General features: G+C 41.0%; 1 protein-coding gene across 1 annotated transcript in view; it reads left to right on the forward strand.

The window, feature by feature from the left end:
- The first annotated feature begins 431 nt into the window (after window positions 1-431).
- The window catches only part of lrrc75bb (leucine rich repeat containing 75Bb), a 45003-nt gene continuing 24407 nt past the window's right edge, over window positions 432-21027 (forward strand). The window contains exons 1-3 of the mRNA XM_086300638.1: window positions 432-910; window positions 13389-13517; window positions 15415-15527. Coding sequence (XP_086156764.1) covers window positions 623-910; window positions 13389-13517; window positions 15415-15527 — 530 coding nt within the window. The 5' untranslated portion in view covers window positions 432-622. The remainder of the gene's footprint in view (window positions 911-13388; window positions 13518-15414; window positions 15528-21027) is intronic.

Below are 21027 nucleotides of genomic sequence, written 5' to 3' on the forward strand. Positions count from 1 at the left end.
TGGCCCACTCTGATGCTCACTTTGAACATTAACAGGTCGTGATTGTATATTTAAGTTGAACATGTGTACCTAACAAAGTGGCCAGTGAGTGTAAATACCACTGAAGGCAGGTGACCCATACAGACGCTCCAAATCTCAATAAACAGACGCATCAAAGCATCATGTTGTGATAACAAATTTCACCAAACTGACAAAAACTCAAACTAAACATATTTTCTGGATGCTTTTATTTTTATTCACTTTATTCGCACCCAGTTTCAGATTGTAGTTCAGCTTTAGCCAACTCTAATAGCTATGCAAGAAAACTCAGCTGAGTGTTTTCCTGCACTCTCAAGCTGTGCAGCGAGTACCGATCTGATTGGCTGAGAAGAAACACCATCCCCGAGTAAAGCGAGGGATGCCAGAGTGCTTAGGCAGTGCATGGACAGATGCAGACTGAGAGAAGACGGCGGCGAAACCAGCCGCACATTTACGGTGGCGATGCTGTGCGGTTGGTTAGTAGCCTTCAAACTTTGAGGCACTATTTTATGCATCTCCTCACATTTCAAGTTAAGTGTGATGTTTTGGCTGCACGCTGAAAATTCGCTCTCCGCACCAACAGTGACACATCCTCCCAGGAGTGATGGGCTCTAAGTTGACCAGACAGAGAAGTCTCGATTTTGATAGCAAATTGTCAAAAAGGAGACGCCAGAGGAATGATATTCCTGGAGAGAGCGAGAGGAGTGGCGGCAGGAGCGGAGACTTCTTGTTTACCTCCCTGATGCTCAAGTCCGACAAGCTTCCAGGGATGCTGCGGAAAACCAACCACAGCCCATATGTCAGGCGGGTGGCTTGGGTCCGGGAAATCCAGAGGCTTCTCCGAGAGCAGAAGATGGAGCAAGCGGCCGAAGTGCTGAAAGTGCTGAGAAAGGCAAGAGACCGAGCTTATTTTAATCATGCATGCGCTTACTGTGGAAGCTTGGGGGAGGGGGGACTACTTTATTCCTAGTGTACCTGAAACTTTGTGACTAAAGAATGGAAGGTGGTTTTTAAGCAACTGGCCTTCTTAAATCGCTAGGAAGCTGGTTTTGCGTGAAACTGTGTGCTTAATGTTTGAACCATCCACAAGTGCATTTGTAAAATTCTGTAGTTCAGTTTTTGCATGTCTGCTAAAACCTGGTCACGTCTAACAGAACATTCACTAAAAGCAGAAGTTCAGCATAATGATCACACCCCAGCTAGTAATAGCCTTTGGCCATCAGCGTTTCTGATTTCTAAAATCCTGTGCAACTTCTCCTCAAATGAAGGCATGCTGAATAGTTCCATAAAGTCTGTTTCTTTGGTTACATTCTGGTCCAATCAAACATTATTATACTATGAATAATGATTTTATTTTGTTGTTGTTGTACGGCATTTCTTAACACATTGTTGCAGAGCTCTTCACAATTACAAAAAAACACATTAAAGATAAGTATACACAATCCATCATGCAAACACACAGGCACACACAATCTTTTGATTGTGTTTTTTCATAAAGGCATAGTTCTGTGCATCCATTCGGTTTGAGTTATATCACAAAAATACTGGATGAAAGATTAGAGAAACATATGAAACCACAGAAATTAGTTCTCAGTAGTTATTTAAAACACACCCACTTATTCAGCTTACCTGATAAACTGAGGGGGCTGATGTACTACAACCTCAAAAGAGTTTACAATAAAGTCAAAAAGATTTCAAATTAGAGCTTGGGTCAGTATATAAAGACTGCTCAGATGACCGGAGCCTGGAGCCTGGCCATACAAGGCTATAAAGGCTTTATATGAAATTAGTAACACTTTGAAATGAATTCACAAATTTCACTGGATGTCAGTGAAAGGGAAGCCAGGATAAGAAGGGTGGTGGCCATGTTTTTTGTGAGCAGCTGCAATTCTGGATGAGCTGATGATGGGCTAAGCGGGACTGAGGGACGCACATAAAATGTGAGAGATGAGAGAAAATTAAAGTGCGTACTAAAAGCTCTAAATTATGGGTGGGTCTAAATGATCTGTGTTTGATTTATGCATTGTTTTTTGGTTGAACGAAATAGGTTTGAATGAGCTTAGAAATGTGAGATTAAAAATTCAGATGCTGGTGAAATATTAAGATTCAGATGATGAAGATAGAGATGATAAACTCAGGCTCAATATTTTTATCAGCCTTTTATATTAACACTGAAAGTGTGAGTAGGCAGACTTAAGAACCTGGGGTGACTCTGTTTACCAGTCAAGTTTATAGAGTATACAAAGCCTGTATATAATGTAAATGAATGGCATGTCTGTTCACTGTTTTCATTGTTAAGAAGGCTTAAGAAGCAGTTTATCCAAAAGTCTTGGAGGTTATAATACACCATTGTTAAAAATAGCTCTAATCAGTCCCCGATCGAAACACCTTTCTTTCCCCAGCTTCATAGCTCTGAAATAATATACAGGTCTAGGGTAAGGGAAGCCTTTCTTCTCTCATCTGTTACACATTGCTGTGTGTTGCCATCTCTGTGTTAATCCTTGCTCTAGATTTATACAAACTAGAGAAATAAGAAAAAATAAATATTTTTCAAGCTTGAAGCCTGAGCTTCCTGCTGCCTTCTGTTAGCTGTGATCAAAGGGAACAGTTCTGAAGTTCAGACAAAAGCAGTTTTGATCAAGAGGGCCTCCTGTCATGAAAAGTCCCTGCCCATCTGTAGGGTGCTGTAGAATAAATTATACAGATGTGTGCAGATTAAAGCAGGAAACAATGCCGATGGGAAGCTCTCAAAAGTCTGAATTAAAGACAGATTTATGGGTATCCTTCTGCTAAAACCAATAGCAGAGCACAAAATAGGATGAATTGTTAAGCTTCATACACTATTTGCATGAAGCAGGAGGGAAGTGACTCATACATATTCCTTTAAGACTTCAAAGTGTCTATGTTTATTAAAGCAGACCTACAGTCACTCATTTCTTTTTATTTTTTTAAAGGATTTTAAAGATCAACATGTAGATTTGTTGGTCGTGTGCAGGGGCTGCTTTCTCCATAGCTCGGCATTTAAACTGCTCACGAAGCACGAATAGTCTCTCCATCACTCAGTGAGGTGAAGCCAGAGCACTGCTACGTTGTTGGGGCTGAAGCCAAGTGTCTGACTAATAATACTTCAAGACTGGAGGGAAAAAAAAACTGCCAGTTGATCTCCTGTTGTTGTTCTCTAGCAGTAAAGCAGCTTTTCCTCTCAGGGACGGATGGTTTTGGAGATAATCACCTCGAAGTGATGGATGCTGGAACAAGTGTCTTTCACATCGAGGAAGTCGTTTCAAAGAGGAACGAATAACATCGGCCCCCACATGATATCTCTGTGGTAGATCTGCCTTCTGGGCCATTAAGTTAATTAGTTTGGGATCTTCTAGATATTTATTAGCAAACAAAGAATCAGCAAATACTGATATTAATTACCAATATGTAGCTATGGAGAAAACAGTAATTAAACTGCTCCACATTATTGTATGTGACCTTTTTAAAGATTAAGATTAGTTGTCAGAAGCACACTCATTTTATTAACTGGAAAAACATCCTAAATAACAGTGGGCTAGAAATGGATATAAAAAAAATACATGGAAATGCGGCATATAAAGCAAAAACATAATTTGTACAATTCTAACAAGCTTGAAAATCGATATTTGGTATGGCCACCTTTAATTTTTCAACACAGCCTAAACTCTCTTAGACAAGTTTTCTTGTCATTTGTTTAAGTTGTCTTCAGGAATAGTTCTCCAGGCTTCTTGAAGGATATTCAAAGCTCTTATTTGGATGTTGGCGGACTTTTGTTTCGCTCTCTGTCAAGATGATCCCACACTGCTTCAGTAATAATCAGACTCGGGGAAGCCAATCTATGACTGATAACATTCTGCTGTTTGTTCTTCATTGGCAGTGTGCTTCAGATCACTGCTGATAAATGCACCGGACGCTTTCCCAGTCGTATTGCATGAAGAGTCAAAATATGACTCTAGTTTTCTACATTCAAAATTGATCAATTTTGACAAGATCTCTGACACCACTGGTTGAAATCCAGCCCCAAAATATGACAGAGCCTCCGCTGTGTTGCACAGATGGCTGTAGACACATCACTGTTGTACCTCAATGTAAACTGACGATGATTTAAACCAGAAATTTAACATTTGGATTCATCGTTTCATAAAACATCTTGCCACCAATTTTTAGTCCAGTTTTTGTAATTTTCATCCCGTTCTTTAAGAATGGCTTGTTGACAGCCAGCCTTCCACTAAAACCGTTTTGATGCAGGTTCAGTGAGCAGTAGATGGATCAGCTGAAGGGTCAGATGCATCTCTCGGGTCCTGTGTCTGATCTCTACAGGATTTTTCCTATTTCTTAATTAGATGACTTTCAGATCTTTTTTAGACCTGCCACTTCTTCTTTTGTTCACCACTTGTCCGGTTTCCGTTTTTTAAGACACGCTACGTCAAGTTTTTGGCTCTTTGGGAATCACCTTGTTGGTCTAAAAAAGCTATTTTATGCCTGCTAACTGTGTTATCTTTGGCAATTTTTGGATATCCAAGTAAAGAAGTGGAGACGTGTGTTTTGCTGCTGGTAAGAAAATTTGGCTCTTTGCTAAGTTGTCTGTTATGCGTAGACACAATACCAGTTATTCAGTTGACTTAAAAGCCTTTTAATGATTGAATAAGTCAGAGGTTGGTGGTCAGTGGCTTAAAAGGAAAAAAAACTCTGAAATTGGTCAGGTGAAAGGACTGGACTGAAAATGAGTGAAAACGTAGTCAGTGTCCACTGTTAAAGTTTAAAATGTCCTGAGAAAGCTTGGAAAACTATTCCTCAAGACCACTTAAAAATTACAACAGCCTGGCTCCTTGGAATTAAAATACAAAAGAAAATCAACTTGCCTTAAGTTTGTTAATATGGTAATAACAGTATAGCTGGATTGCAGCCACGATGCAACCCTCTTAATGGCAGCATTCTTGCTTATGTACATGCGAGGTAATGTTTTAATAGTCTAAATAAAAGCTTCACACTGAATCACGTCGGGGGGCTGCTTTGAATGGATTTTACAGTGTGACTGGTCCTAACGCTGATGAGTTAGCAGCTAACAGAGCTCTGATTAGAAAATCAATTATTTACATGTGTAGGCTATTTATTGCCAATCATTTTCAGTCAGCCAAATTAGATAGATAAGATAGATAACTCTTTATTGTCATTACACAGTCATACCTAGTACAGTAGTACAACGAAATTGGTGCCACGTCAGCACTTAATAAATAAAAGAATAAGTGAATGCTTATTGTACATTATTTTTATTGCACACCAAAAAAGTCAAGGGAGGTAGCCATTCAGGTCAGCTGTTAGCACTGATTAATATCTAACTGTTACTGTAACTGTTGTAAAAGCTGTCCTTGAGTGTGTTTGTTTGTGACCTCAGCAACCTAAATCTCCTGCCAGACGGCAGCAGCTTAAACACCCGGTGTCCTGGGTGTGTGAATCCCGTAGGATGCTGCGTGCCCTCTTGAGACAGCGAGTGCTGTACGGGTCCTTCAGGGAGGGAAGAGGATGTCCAATGATTTTTTGGGCCATGTTGATGACCCTCTGAAGTGCCTTTTTGTGTGCTGAAGAATTATACAGAGATGCAGTATCTCAGCACACTTTAACTTGAGCAACAGTAGAAGACGATCAGCAGCTCCCTCTTCAGGTCCATTTTTCTGAGGATTCTCACAAAAATGGAGACGCTGTTGGGCCTTCTTTACAACCGTCGAAGTGTTTGAGCTCCATTGGATGTCTGTGTCTATGTGCATACCCATTAACCTGAAACTGGACACCCTTTCTACACACTTCCCGTTGATGCTGAAGGGCTGCAGCAGGGACTTCCTCCTTCTGAAGTCGACTACCAGTTCTTTTGTCTTGGTGATATTGAGGTCCAAGTTATTGTCTACACACCAATCCGACAGCCTCTGAACCTCAGCTCTGTATGCTGTCTCGTCGCCCCCAGAGATGAGCTCCACCATCGTATCATCTGCGAACTTAATAACTGCGTTGACTGGGTGCTGATACAGTCATGTGTGTACAGAGTGCACTGTAGGGGACTTAGTACACAGACTTGTGGAGAGCCGGGTTTAAGGCTGAGGGCTGAGGAAAGAAGGGGACCCACTCTAACTCTCTGTACACGGTCTGACAGGAACTCTCTGATCCAGCAGCAGGTGGTAGAAGGAAATCTGATATCGAGCAGTTTAACTATTAGTCCGTCCAGGAGTTTCGTATTAAAAGCAGCAGCCTGGCATAACACCCCTGTTGTTCCAGGTGAGAGATGGCATTTTGGACAATGGCATCTTCAGTTGATCTGTTAGCTCTGTATGCAACCTGGAGCGTGTCGAGTGTGAGTGGCAGGCAGGACATGATGTGGCATCGGACCAGTTTCTCGAAAAACTTCAGTATAACAGGTGTTAGAGCAACTGGTCGGTAGTTGTTGAGGCTGCTAATGTTGGTACACTTTGGCAGTAGGACAATTGTGACCGACTTTAGGCATGGCAGGATGCAGGACTGGGACAGTGACGTGTTGAAGATCAAAGTGAAGACCCCAGCCAGCTGGTCTGCACATTCTTTTAGGACACTCCCACTCACCCTGTCTGGACCGGCGGCCTTCCTGGGGTTCACTGCCCTCAGTGTGCACCTCACCTCATATACCTGCACCATGAGGCTTGGGCTGCTGCTGTTGTCCGATGTTTGAGCTGCGGCTGCCTGTTGTCCCTTCACCGTGAAGCGTGCAAAGACGTGGTTCAGTTTCTCCGCAAGCGCCTCGTTGCCCTCAGCCATCGTGGTATTTCCAGGCTTGTACTTGGTTAGATGCTGAACTCCCTCTACATTTTGTTTATTTGACTGTGGGGGTATGATAGATCTGAGCACAGTGAATAACATTTAACCTCCTAGTACAGGGGAGGGCAACTAGTACCTGGCTTCCACATATGTGAACATCACATTTTGTGTTGTCTAGACCAACATACTTAATTTTTGCTCTACAAGGGCTTGATAATTTAAAATGAATGTCCTCATATGTGGATCTCATTTTTCTCAGAAAAAATCTGGTAAAAAAAAAAAAGGTAATTCTTTGTTTTTCCATTCATCAGGTCCCAATCAGCCCAAATAACAAAGAGAAATTAAAAATGCATGTCATGAAAGAGTTCAGGTCTTAGGAGGTTAATGTTTCTTCCAAATGGGTTAGGGTTAGGGATGTGCAGCTATAATGCTAGAAATGCAGCACCAAGCTAATGCAGGGAAAAGCCTGGCTTTGTCGAATTTGCTTCATAATACAGCCACCGAGGGAAGGACTTAGCTCAACTCTGTCTGAGAGAAACAAAGTATATCAGCAAGTGTCTTTAAAGCTTGCTTGCTAATTAGCATGTGTTATAAATGTTACAAATAAGTTAGAACTTCCTGAAGTTTCAGGTGACTAACAGGGCGCAAGAAGTTTTTTGTTTGTGTAACAGAACCACAGAAGACCCGTCCACGTTTGCATACTTTTCAGCATCTTTATTCACGGCTTTTGAAATGTACAAAACAGCTGCAGCTCTTCAGCAACAACAGTCAGAGAGCACAGACTTTAAGCCGGCGAGTCATGATTGCGGATGCCGTGCAGGTGCGTCTGCCTCCCCTGCAGCAGCACCGCAGACTACACCCCGCCACACTTTGTATCTAGAAACAGTTTGGTTTCTATACACAGGCTAATGAACAAGCTAGTTTCAGAAATACTTGACTTTTTGTAAAGCCAGCACTGGATGCAAGTGTCTACTTCAAAACCAATATGTAGTGACTCATATTAGCGTTCCCATGTATCAACGTGACAGCGAAAAGCAACAACCAAAATATCATAAAATACAGAAATAGTCATCTTACTGTGTCCTGACACCTGTGACCAAACATACAGACTCCATCCTACCCTTACCAAAGTGTTGTTTAAGTCTTTACAGCTTTCATTTTCATATTACAGCCATGATATTTTGAATTTAGTCCAGTCAGTGAAGAAAAAAAAAAGGGTTAGCATAACTGGAGTTGGAGCATCCTTCACCTGACAGCTCTGGCATGTTTCTTCCTACATAAAATGGTGGGACTGGATTTGTTGCACTCTGCAATATATTTAATTGGATTCTAATGAACTGCATGTGTGGGATGATGTTCTGCGGTTTGGAGCTCATCGCTCGATTCAGACTTTTTTGTGACAAAGCACACACCAGATTAGATATGCAGCTTTCACAGGGGACATTTGTCGTGGGATCTGAAGGCACACAAGCGTATGCACAGGCATCGTCTCAGTGAGAAATAGCAAAACATTTCATGCTTTTATAATTAGGAATCGGTCGGATTAATCCACGGGATCAGATCTTGTTTTGCGTAGTTGAAATGTCTTTCGATTTAGCTGTGAATGCTCCACAAAGAAAAAAAAATCATATCTGATGCCGCAGCTGCGCTATGGTTAACACGCATCATGATCATAATCTCCAAAATCCTCTATGCCTCCACTTTTAGACGCATGTGGCACCTTCTGTCTCCAATTAATGAGGTTTATTGAAAGGAGAGCTGGTCTGGAGGATAGCCCGGCGTCAGGGAATCCCACAGATCTCTGCTGTAATAAATCAACACAAAAGCTGGAGGAGGAGAAAATGCTGATGGGAGTTTTCCTCTTTGCCTCCACTGTGTTGTGTTATGGCTGTCAGCACATATAGAGCATGTCTTACACAGTTTCAACCTCCAGCCTGCAGTTTGAAAAGCTTTTCAGTTCATATAGAGCTGACAGTATTTATTTTTAAGCTCCACGGCCTCTTGTTGCATGCTTACATAAAACTGCCATCACAGTAAACTGTTAAAGGAAGATCGGCCAGTGAAACACGATTTTATATTCTTTTCGTATTTAAAAAAAAGGGTCTGTAGTCTGTTGATATATCTGAGTAGGGAAACTCTTTAATTTGTCTTGAACTAGGAAAAGACGTTGATGCTTTATGCCTTTAAAGACCAGATTTCCTTTGACTTCCTTTCCTTTTGCTGCCAGCCTTTAATCTTCGGATTATTTGGTCTCCTCCGCTTCGTTCATATCTTCTCCGCCGTTTGTTGTTTCTTTTTTTAAATATGGCTTGTTGTGTGTTTACGTGTCGGCGTCTTCATCGAAAAGGTGGCTGACACTGCGTGCTGCTGGGGTTATTCAGCGCGTCTGAAAACATTACATCTCAAACACTCAAACTTCAATATACTCTATTTACATTGTCGCCACAAACGAAAATAAAGCCCGGTCAAAAAATATCATCAGCCACCCCACTGGGGATGTGACCTGTTTTATGGTTTTATTAAAATCTTCTGCACATCACACAGTCTTCTGGTTATGAACTATCAAGATAAAAAAAAAGCGACGTTAGATTGAATCAAAAAGCATTATCCTCAAATGGATTAGAGGTCTTACATTTTTTCCCATTTCAACTGGTTAATGTAAGTATCCAGCTCCAAATATCACACTGATTGCCCATTTTAGCATCCCTGCATTCAGCCCTTTAGTGGTGCACCTGTGACAGAGGATCTGTTGTCTTCACAGCATTTTTTTTTTTTTTTTTGGGGGGGGGATTATTATACATGTGACGTCTGATGCATCAAACAGTTGAGAGGAGATGCAGTTCACAGCCTCACACCATTTCCTACAGTTTCAGGGAAACATCTCAAACCAGCAACAAAAACCATCCTCTTAGTTGTGACTGAACATGCTACAAGTTTTATCCATGTTGCAAAAGTTCTTTTTCGGTGTCTGTAGCTTTACCTTTGTTTAATGAAATAACCCTGGCCTGAGGAACCAGGCAAAATAAACTTGTGTTCTTGCAGGTTGCACAAGTATAGCTATAGTCCTCTCACATGTTAACTGAACCCTGGAGTTTACCTGTGCGTGTTTTGATTAAAAACCCACATGAAACTCTGGCAGAAATTGCTACATTACGCACAATGTTGTCGGATGTGGTGGCATTACTACTAGATCTTCATTTCTCAGATGCCTGGGGGGAGTGAAGACTCTCGCATGTACTTGTGCAGGCAGAAACAGTTAAAGTTAGCAGTCTGACAGGTTTGTCTCTGCAAACAAAAAAAGGTTGCACTGTGGATCCCGGTGGGCTGTACTGAAAGCCTGAATGAGGACAATTGTACATTGTTATATGTATGTTTACAAAGCTGAACAAATTTTTAAGGTCCATAATCTCTTGTTGTGTCCTTATGTAAATCTGCCATCACTGTAAACTGTAAGAGGATGGGCCAGAGGAACATGTTTTTCTATTCTTTTCATGCTATAAAAATGCCAGTAATCTCTTAATATGTCTGAGTAGATCAACTTCAATTAGTAAAAGATTGTGATGCTTTATGCTTGTGTGCACGTCTCTGTAGATCAAGCTTTTTTAACATTTGCAAAGCAGATACAGGGCAACAGAAGTTTCATTTTCTCCACCACTGTGTTGCTATAATATGACAATGGTGCTCCCCACCCGTAGCACCACTCCACAAAATCTGCTCACGAACAGCTTGAGCAACATGACAATGAGGCACTGATCTACCCTGCAAACTGTCTAGCGCTCAGTCCAAATGAGCATCTGCAGGATGGATTGAAAAAAGACCAATCAGCAGAGGCACTAACCAATAACGATCTGCTTGCCAGTGTCTAGATTGAAGGTTTAGCTTCAGCAACATTATGTGCCCAAAACTGAGTTTGGCTGACTACCTAAACATACTGAATGACCAGGTTTGTCCATCAGGTGATATTTTCTCCCCTGATGGCAGAGTCATAGTCCAAGATTCACTGAGCTCAAAATGTGCAAGAGTGGTTCAGGGAGCATGAGTGGTCAGATTCTTCCATCATTAACACAAGATGTTGGCAAAGAAGTAATGAAACCGTGGACAGAAATACATTTTGTGACACTGGATAAGTGTTTGACTTTTTGGGGTTTTCAGGCCAGAAGGTAGAAAGTCTTGAAAGAGTGACCAGACCCTAAAAAATAATGAGTCATTTCTGTTTTGTAGTCTTTCATGTGGAGAGTATTAGATTTCCTGGTACCAAATGGTAACACTTGGCAAAGAAGCTTTGATCCAGTTGTGTAAAATACACTTTTTGGCAATTAAAAGAAGCTTCTCCAGAAGTCTGTAGTGTAAATGGTAAATGGCCTGTATTTGTATAGAGCTTTACTAGTCCCTAAGGACCCCAAAGCCCTTTACACATCCAGTCATCCACCCATTCACACACTGGTGATGGTAAGCTACATTGCCACAGCCACCCTGGGGCGCACTGACAGAGGCAAGGCTGCCAGACACTGGCGCCACTGGGCCCTCTGACCACCACCAGTAGGCAACGGGTGAAGTGTCTTGCCCAAGGACACAACGACCGAGACTGTCCAAGCCGGGGCTCAAACCGGCAATCTTCCGATTACAAAGCGAACTCCCAATTCTTGAGCTATGACTGCTAGCTACTGCTAGATGCAACTCTCTAAAGGATAGGCCTAAGAGGAAAACACCAGGATCATTTTAAATTTTCATTTTAAATATTCTACTATGTTCTGTAGATATAAATGACCACAAGCTGGAAATTAATTTACTCCCAGAAGCAATGAAAATATGTTCCCCAATCAGAAGAGAACAGAGAAGGGAGAGAGCAGTTGATCTTGTACAAAACAACAGGGGTGATATGCAATCTGTGAAGAATCTTATACTGAGTCGCTCTGTCTATTGCATATGAGGGCAGATTTTATAATGCTCCCTGCCAGTCATCCTCTATATATTCTGTGCCTGAATCCTTTTCCCACTTATGAGCAATATTAGGCAGCTCATATTCATCAGAGGAACAGAGAAGGGAGTAGAATAGCGAAATAAAAGACTTCCCAGATTAAGGCTCTAAGACAAACCGCTCTATGATGCTATAGGTAGGTAACTGAACCCTGTAGGTAGGTAGGTTAATAGAAGTAGAGGTGAGATTAGAAGATAAAAAGTGCCTAACTTTCAAATATCCAAAGAATTGTTCCTTTGGACACATTATCTCCCCGTCCCACAATAAGGAGAAAGCAGATGAGCCAGTGCCAGCAGGAAAGTCAGCATTTTGGACAATAAGGGACAGCAAGGATTTCATATTATTCCTTCCAAGGTATTTAGTAATATAGTGCCAGTCTTTAATACTGTTATATAAAATAAGATGGTGCTTTACCACTGGGCTTATATTACTGACATAACGTGACCAGACTCCATAGGAAGCGTGGAGAACTCCAAGAAGCAATACATGATTCCAATTTAAGATTTGCATTAGCCAAGACCAAAGATGTGAGCATGGCAAGTCTGGTTGTAGAACAGTAATTTAGGCATGGAAAGGCCACCCATGTCTGTATGTAACTGTAAAGGTATAAGCCTCTGTCTAGGTTTTTTGCCATGACAGATTCATTTAGAGAAGGCCTTTTGTATATCCTGAATATTCTTCTGGGCAATTACAGAGGAAGCATCTACAAAGTTTATAAAATATGAGGGAGGATATTCATTTTAATGAAACTAATGTGGCCTATCAGAGAAAGTGGTACGTCATGCCAAGGTCAATGTCTTTTCTTTTTATTGAGGAATAAACTGGAAGAAAATTAGGTTTCCACAGGTCCTTTAGGTTTGGCAATGTTTTGATTCCCAAGTAAGTAAAACCAAATACAGACCATTTGAAAGGAAAAATTTTTCATTATAGTTTAGTCCACAAATTTTACCAACCTCCAACAGCTGGTATAGTTCTTTCGTTTGAAAGCCTCAGTTTTACTCCTCTTTTATAATTGTTCCTATTCCCACTCAGTATTGATAAATCAATTGAATCATGTCAAACAAACTTTTTGAACGCAAAGAGAAACTACAAATTGCAGTCGATCATGATCACCAACTTGAAAATGTTAGGTCTTGTTTTTCATCTTTTTATCTTCTTTTTTTCTCTTGTTTTTTAAAGTCATCAAAGATGTATGCTGTATAATTATATTACAGTGGGAAAAGAACAGTTCAGAGAGCTCATTAAATGCTCACAATTACAAAGACATTTGGCAATGATGAGTGGATGTTAACTACAACTGTATATTCTGTACACTGCCCAGCACACCCTAATCAGCTACGTTGGGTGGAGAAACACAGCTATGATGGGAAACACTCATCAGCTGACCTTGTGTTAAGGAGCCGTGATGAAAGGGAATAATGAACATAGCTGACAATACTGAAAGTCTATTTTCAGTTAACTAGCTATGAAATCTCAGTTTAATATTTAAAGTGTGGTTCAGTTGAATCAAATTCTGTTTTTGAAATTCTAATCCATGGGTTAGAAAGAGTAAATTGAATCACTCACATCCTTTTTCTTGTCTCTCCTTTAGGATTTGGGACTTCAGGGAACGTCACTCAATGACATTTTGTACAAAAATGCAGCGTTTCTAAACCTGGTGGACCCCATTTCCCACGAGTTGCTGCTCAGCCTTGCCCGGGACCTGCAGTGTCCAAAAAGGGTATGAATAAAACAGTTTTATTCATAGTGAACATTCAAAGCAGCTGTTTGTTTACAGACTTGACACCAGTAAAAAGGACAAGCAGTACATTTCACACAGAGGCTACACGCACGCCTTCATTAGCCACGCTTAGATGCTTGTGTCATATTCATTGTCATGCTATTGCAATAACAATGAACTATCGGTTTGCTTTGTGCAGGTACAAATGCAGAAGACAGGAAGAATGGAAAATATTGTAAGCGCTGACTCATTAGCATGAAAGGTTAGGGATGAATATCAGGGCCAAACAGAACCAGGGTATGACTCTTCATTGTTACTCTGCGCTCGGTTAGCCCAGTTGCAAGTGGGAAGCAGCTATGCACCAGGTGTATTAAATTACCTGCTCTGGTTGGGTTATACTGGAAAGCACGGTCAGGTGCCAGGCAGCCAGAGGTCAACAGAGCTCTTAACCTCTAGCTGCCTGGCTTTAGGGGGCTCATTACCCTGGCACTAACAGTGAGGGAAGTTTGAGGGCTTTGATAAATAGCCAGAAAAATCAAACTGGGGAAGGTAATGCTTTCCTCTTGGAACTGGGAAATCTAGGAAAGAGCAAAGAGAGATTTTCCAACACAAAATTTGAATTCTGCCCAAAAATCAAAGCCACTTTTTTTTTTCTTTGTCCAAACTGGCAGTCGGCTCGTTTACTTGCAGCACAGCATACAAATCAGACACGTTGAAATTCAAAGTACATTTCAATCTAAGGTAAGAGGCTGAAGACATTACAGAATCTACTCAGAGTGGCTGTAAAACATGAACCCAGAAGCTATTACGGATACAGTTATGAAAGAATGGCTGCCACAGGGGGAAAAAAACGTCCTTGTGGTGTAGTTATTACTTACTGAGTTCAGATGATAATCACCTGGAAGAAACTCTAATCTTATCTTTGTTTACTTCAGCGAGGAAAGCCCTGGAGGTAGGGAAGAAAAGTGAGAAGCTGGCAGCAATGTTCTCCTGACTGGCTGGCGACCCGTGGCAGGATACTGTGTTAAACGTGACAAGGGTGTATAGCGGCAATGTGGTGGATATAGGGCCCCGCAGGTGCTTCTGTGGCCAGTATTTTCCACCTTAGATTTATTTAGGCTGAGCATTCAAGGGCATACCGTGGGTTAAAACATACATCATATGCCAGTGTCTTGTTTTAATGCAGACCCATTATTAATGCTTAGCATTGCTTATAGAGTTACAGTACTGCACTCTGTCAATAACTCTGGAGCACGCATTTTTCTAAGAACACTTTTGCTCTGTAAATCAGCATGCGCTGCTTAACATCGTGCTCATTCATCCAAGTGGCTGAAAGAGAAGCACTGAATGTTTTGAAGCGCGTGACATGTTTGTTTGTCACCCAAGAAAAGAAGAGGCAGCGGGAACGGTTAATCGCCTTAAGGTAAATTGGCCCTGTCTTTTTTCCTCTCTCGCCGCATTGCCTCTTTCTAGTTGTCGTGTTGTACCATTAATTAGATTTAGCCTGCCCAGCGCAACCCGTTCCAGTGTTTGACGGAGGAGGGAGAGCGAAGAAAAAGAATGTAAAGAGGTGCCGGAGAATCAGGAAGGAACAGGAACGCAAAAGAGAAGCTGAATTACTGAGTCATGTGGAAAATGTTTAAAGCAAGACAAAGAAATACTTTGTAAACATGTAAAATTTGGTAGTTTCACAAGTATTTTTTTTTCAGCAGTAATAAAGGAAGAAAATATATGCTAATTACTGACTTTTAGTATATCTAACATCTGGAAAAGCTGTCCAGTATCACATTGTTTGCTTAGTTCCCTGTTTCAGGTGTGCTCATGCATGAGGAAAAGTTTGTTTATAGATTTGTGGCTTGCTTTTCTGTCCCTCATTCGCCCCTTTTGTGTGTTGCAGGAGACTGACTCGTTTAAGTCTACTAACAAGATATGTCGCCAGCTGATTTACCACCTGACCCCTCACTCCAAGTGGACAAGACAGAGCGTGCCCAGGAGAAAGTCCCAGGCCTGGTGAGTGTGTTCTCTTGGCTACCGCCTGAAACTGTGCCATCACACAGTAAATATATCCTCACCGTGTGTGTCAGTGTGATTCACAACCCTCCGGAGCATCTGTGGAATAAAGCAAGTGTGGAACAATCTCTGTGTCTAGGAATATGTTCCTTGACTTCTTGCTAAGCCCTGCTCCTCTTAGCTCATGCAGCTAATCTATCTCCAACTTACCAGGAGAACAGTGCAGATTTAAGATCCAGTCAGATCCCCTGGCAACCACCAGTCACTAGAGGAAAATGTAAAGTCCTCAACCAGCTTGCAAGTGGAGGTTGCAAGGATTTGGGGTTGCTTGGGGTTCACTGACCAAGCTCTAGATTTTCCAACATAAGGAGCCCAGACAGGAGAAGAGAAAAATCAGCGTCTCATTTGTAGAGATAAGCTGCTGAATTTGATGGCTGGAATGATTGTGTGCAACAGATTTTATATCAATTTGCGCACTAATAAAGCTACACAGCTAAGATAACTGCTCCAGTTAGCAGAAAGGGGTTTCTTTGGCTCAATTTTAAATTGTTCTTGCTGTTTTGTCTTAAAATAAGTCTTAAATATGCTACTAATTAGACAAAGTAAGGTTCTTTCTCAGTGCAGAGTGAATTTAACAATATGGGCTTTAAACTATTCAAGATCTGTATCATCAGAGCTGATCGGATCATTATCATTTATCATGTCATTTCAACAACAATCTGTAGAGCTCATCCTCTGACTGTGAATACATTTGACCTGCCCTGTCTGGATTTGTTTTCCATTTGGTTATTAGGTTATGATGTGAAAACTGGCAGTTGGAGTGGGATTTATGTTTCCTGCATGCTGCTCTTCTTAAAAACATTATTTCCTTGCTTACATTAGCCAGTCAGGGTTGCATTAGTAATACAACCAAGGGTACCATGACCACAAGGCGTAGCTTGCACTTCTAACCCACAACCAATCACAGGGGAACACTAAATGACAGGTTTCATTTTTTCTTTTAAAAAAATTGTTTACCTGATGTTTTTTCTTCTACCTAAATAACATTAGAGCTGATATGCCCTTACAAATCCTTGTGTGTAGCCAGTAATGATATTTTTGTATCATTAATCAACACAAAACATAAAGACAAAAAATGTAGTATTCCACTGTTAAGGACATTTCTGTGCTTTTTAAGTGTTTCTTATATTCATTCACATAGTTTTGCTTCAGTTATGAAGCGATATGGTAAACTACCCACGCTGACATCGGCTCAGGTGGCAGAATGCAGACTTTTAAAGGTCGTCAGTTCATTACATGCAGCAGAAGGACCGATGAGCTTATGCCACAGAGAGGCGTCCCCCATCAATAATTCACAAAAATCGCTGCTCCCCCTACGTGTTGGTCAGAATTTGATCAAACTTGCATACAGAAATTACTTGATGGGTCTTCATCTGTGCAAACTGTGCTCAAGGTCAAAATCACATATGTTCAAAAACCTGTGAATTGTAATGGCTCGTGAGTCAAATGAGCATCACTATGGTTCTGGTCTTTACCACTTATCCTATTCATGGCTGTTGGTGGACTGCGAGCCTATCCCAGCTGTGATAATAACACTGGGATAGGCCGATGAACCGCTCTTTAATTTTTAATTTGTACTGACATTTATCTGATCACACCCCTGACCAAGATCCTTCCTAAGAAAAATAGAAGACGCATCTTTAACGCAGTTCTTTTCATCTGAACTTAAGTCCTCAGGTTACAGTTTTCCACCTTGTGCCCTGTATTTGTTTACATGGACATGTTTGTGATCCAAATCAACTTTCAGTGCATAGTCAGTCAGTCTAACACCACCACTAGCCTGCCTGTGCTCTCTTGCTTCATTTACAGTACATTTCTTAAACATCACTATAAGACTGGACTCTCACACACGTCACCACACATTTCCTATAATCCTATAATTCCTATAATTTATAATCCTTATCTTTATAATCTCTTCTGCTATTTGCACATTCTTTACTGTAAATTCCTAAGTTAATTTGTAAATTTTTGTAGTAAACTGTAAATTGTAAATATTGTAAAACTTTTCTTCTGTCATTTAATGGTCGGGCATTGTACAGCTACAAGCATTTCACCCCCATGTCATACTGTGTATGGTTGTGTGTGTGTGACAAATAAAATTTGAATTTGAATTTGATTGACGTTTTAAATACAGCATATTATATCTGTGCATATGTACAGGTATAAGGTTGTATTATCTGCAAAATAACAAAGTCAAGAATGAATAAAGTAATTGTGAATCTTTTACTTTTGTTGTTTTACTTACTTTAGTTATGAAAAGTGGAGTTTTTCCTGGTAAATGTAATTTTTCTTGTTGTAAAATAACACATCACAATGTGTGCTTACTGGGATGTGTCCGTTTTCTCACTGGCCTCTCAACAGCAATGCTTCTTTTTTCTCTCTCTCTCATCCAATACTGCTGTGACTGAAACACTGCCAGTGACAAGTTTGACAAACCCAGAGCGTTAGTCGCCCTCTCGTTCCCTCAGTAGTAAAATCTGCTACAAACCTGTCCCGTGTCACTTCATACACTGTTTTGAGTTTTATAAATAATTACTACAACAGTTCCCTGTTGTATTATTTTTATGTCTCTAGGTTAGTTGTAAATCGCTTTTCATTAGTTCCCTTCCTGTAACCTTAGTCATCTCTTTGTGCTTCGTCCTTTTGTGTCTCCCTGAAGTCTGCCGTGCCTCCCGGTTTGTTTACCTTTTGTCTATGTCAAGTTCATGTGTATTAGTCTCTGTCTGTGTTTGTGCTTCCTGTTTTATTTTGGTGATCTCTTGTTCATGTGCGCCGTCTTGAGTTTTGCTTCCTTTGTGTCGTCTGTTATGATTCTGCTCGTCAATGCCTCGTTCTCCCCAGCTGTCTCCACTTCCCCTAATCACCCTCCTGTGTGTGTTGTCTGTCTCTCTGTTCTTTGTCAGCATCTGTTTAGTTCCTGTTTCGTCTTGTGCTTAGTGTTTTCTCAGTCCTAGTAACTCCGGTGTATTTCTTAGCAGTTTATAGTTTTCTGTTTTCCCCTTTTGGACGTTTGCTGCTTTTGTTCATTTTTTGCCATCAGTTGAATAAAGAGTTTGCTTTCTGTTAAACCCCGCCTGCTCGTGTCCGCATTTGAGTACAACTCAGCTTCCAGTCTGCACATCCTGCAGATTATGACACAGATCCCAAAGGTGCTCTAATGGATTTGAATCTGGTGACTGTGGAGGCCATTTGAGCACAGTGAACTCATTATCGTGTTCAAGAAACTAGTTTGAGATCATTTGAGCTTTATGACCTGTTGTGTTATTCTGCTGAAAGAAGCCATCAGAAAACAGCTACACTGTGATAATAAAGGGATAGATGGTCAGCAACAATAATCAGGCAGGCTGTGGTGTTTAAATGATGTTGGTACTAAGGGGCCAGAAGAGTGCCAAGAAAATATCCCCCACACCGTTACACTACAGTGTCATCACCAGACAATGTTTTTCCAATTTTCTGTTGTCCAACTGAGGCTATAATTTACAGGGGAGCCCCTGTATATTGTAGCCTCTGTTTCCTGTTCTCGGCTGACAGGAGTTGAATCTAGTGTTGTCTTCTGCTGCTGTAGCCCATCTGCCTATTGTAATGAATGGTTATTTGCATTACTCTGTCCTTCCAGTCAGCTTGAGGCAGTCTCGCCATTCTCCATGACATCAACAAGGCATTTTCACCCAGAAAACCGCTGCTCACTAGATGTTTTCTCTCTTAAACTAGAGATGGCTCTGTGGAAAAATCAGTTTCTGACATACTCAGTCCTGCCTGTCTGGCACCAACAACCACATAAATCAAATTTCTTCCCCAGGCTGGTGCTCAGTTTGACTTTGACCATGTCTGCATGTCTAAATTGAGTTGCTTCTTTGACTGGATGATATTTTTAACCAACCCCTAAACTGATGTACTTTGTGAAGTGTGCTTTAAGTGTGTTATCAATGCTTGAGAGGTAGAGAGAGAGCAAGATAAAGGATGTAAAGGAGTAAACAAAGGACACTGATTTGATCAGCTCGAGAAAAATCCGTGTAAACAAATAAAAATGCTCAAACTCAGTTAAGTAACAGTTACATTTGAGGAAACATTATGGGGGGAAAAAGAAAAGAAAAACAGTGCTAATCATAATAATACGGCACTCTCCCCGAACAATTAACCCAGATCGAAAGATGGTTTGACAGCTAGAGTTGCCTTCCCGCCCGAGTCTCTTGGTTGCAATGTTTCGAAATAACACTCAACAAAACAACAAGGCAGACACTCCCAGTGTGCTCATTAGCAAGCTCTGTCTCTCTCACAGCTTCGGCTGCAAACATCCACACAGCAGCACTTTACTGTGGCTGTCTCTCTGCTGCTGGATACGATGCTGTCTGAAACATGCAGAAAACGTGGCTGCCTTTGGATTAGATTAAGCATCAGTTTACTTGATTTCAGATGCTTTTCATTACAGCTCAATCTTCTCTTTCTCAATCCCTCACTCCTTTCTTTGGCAATCTTCTCGCCCACCTTTAAGCTCTTCTCTTTCAGTAACCCCCCGCAAGGTAGCAGATTAAAAGTCACACGCAGCCCCCGCCTGCCCTCCCCTTCTTCCAGACTCACTTTGAATCGATCAACAATTTGATCTTTTTATAAAATGAAAAGGCGATAGCTATTACGTAAGCTGCATTGTACCCTCGCAATCTTATTTTCTCCATTAATTGATAATGAGAACCCATCTGTCGAAGTGTCCCCGTGGCACACGGGAGATTACTTTCATGAAATATATGCAAGTGGTTCCAAATGTTCAACAGATGACATATAAACTATAATTCAAGCTTTATTACAGAGTCTTGTTTTGTTTTTTTCTCTAACACTGTAAGTGCAAAGCAAGTGTGTCGCGCATAATATATTATCGAGGCAGTTTCATTCTTACTCTGCAGCTGCTTGTGCCAGCTTTCTACAGTATTGCCAAACATCCAGTGGAGTTTTTAATGTTACCGTAATTGGTATTGAATTTCAGATTAATCAAGCTTATGCTTCATATTGCACTAAAATTGCGCCTCCAGCACATTTTGAAGAGATTGGAATCCAATTGCAGATTGCTATTTCATTACTCGTCTTTACTGCAGGGCAATAATTGATGCGATGCTCTGGCAGCAGATATTAGAGGCGTCTTCAGGTAAAATTACTATAGCTCAAGAAGAGCACTCATTCTAATAGGGTAGAGAGAAAACCATCCAAGTATTGGAAAAATATCTGTGGAGCTGTTTTTTTGGTTGTTGTTGTTGTTGTTGGTGTATTTGAGTCAAGATTTAACTGAAGCTCATCTTCAGTTTTGTTCGTCATGCTGTCCAATGCTGAAACCAGGCGCGGCTGTGACAGCTGTTTTGAGCAGGTGGGAACAGCTGCGGATGAGTGTAGATAACCCAAGTCCTGATATTTGACCCAGACCTCACACTGCTCAAACTAAACTGCTTTTCCA

This window comes from Aulonocara sp. 'chitande type north' Nkhata Bay, linkage group LG7, assembly GCF_057382095.1.
Source record: "Aulonocara sp. 'chitande type north' Nkhata Bay isolate Kocher_YH1m ecotype deep benthic linkage group LG7, A_spYH_male_GT1.1, whole genome shotgun sequence".
Lineage (NCBI taxonomy): Eukaryota > Metazoa > Chordata > Actinopteri > Cichliformes > Cichlidae > Aulonocara > Aulonocara sp. 'chitande type north' Nkhata Bay.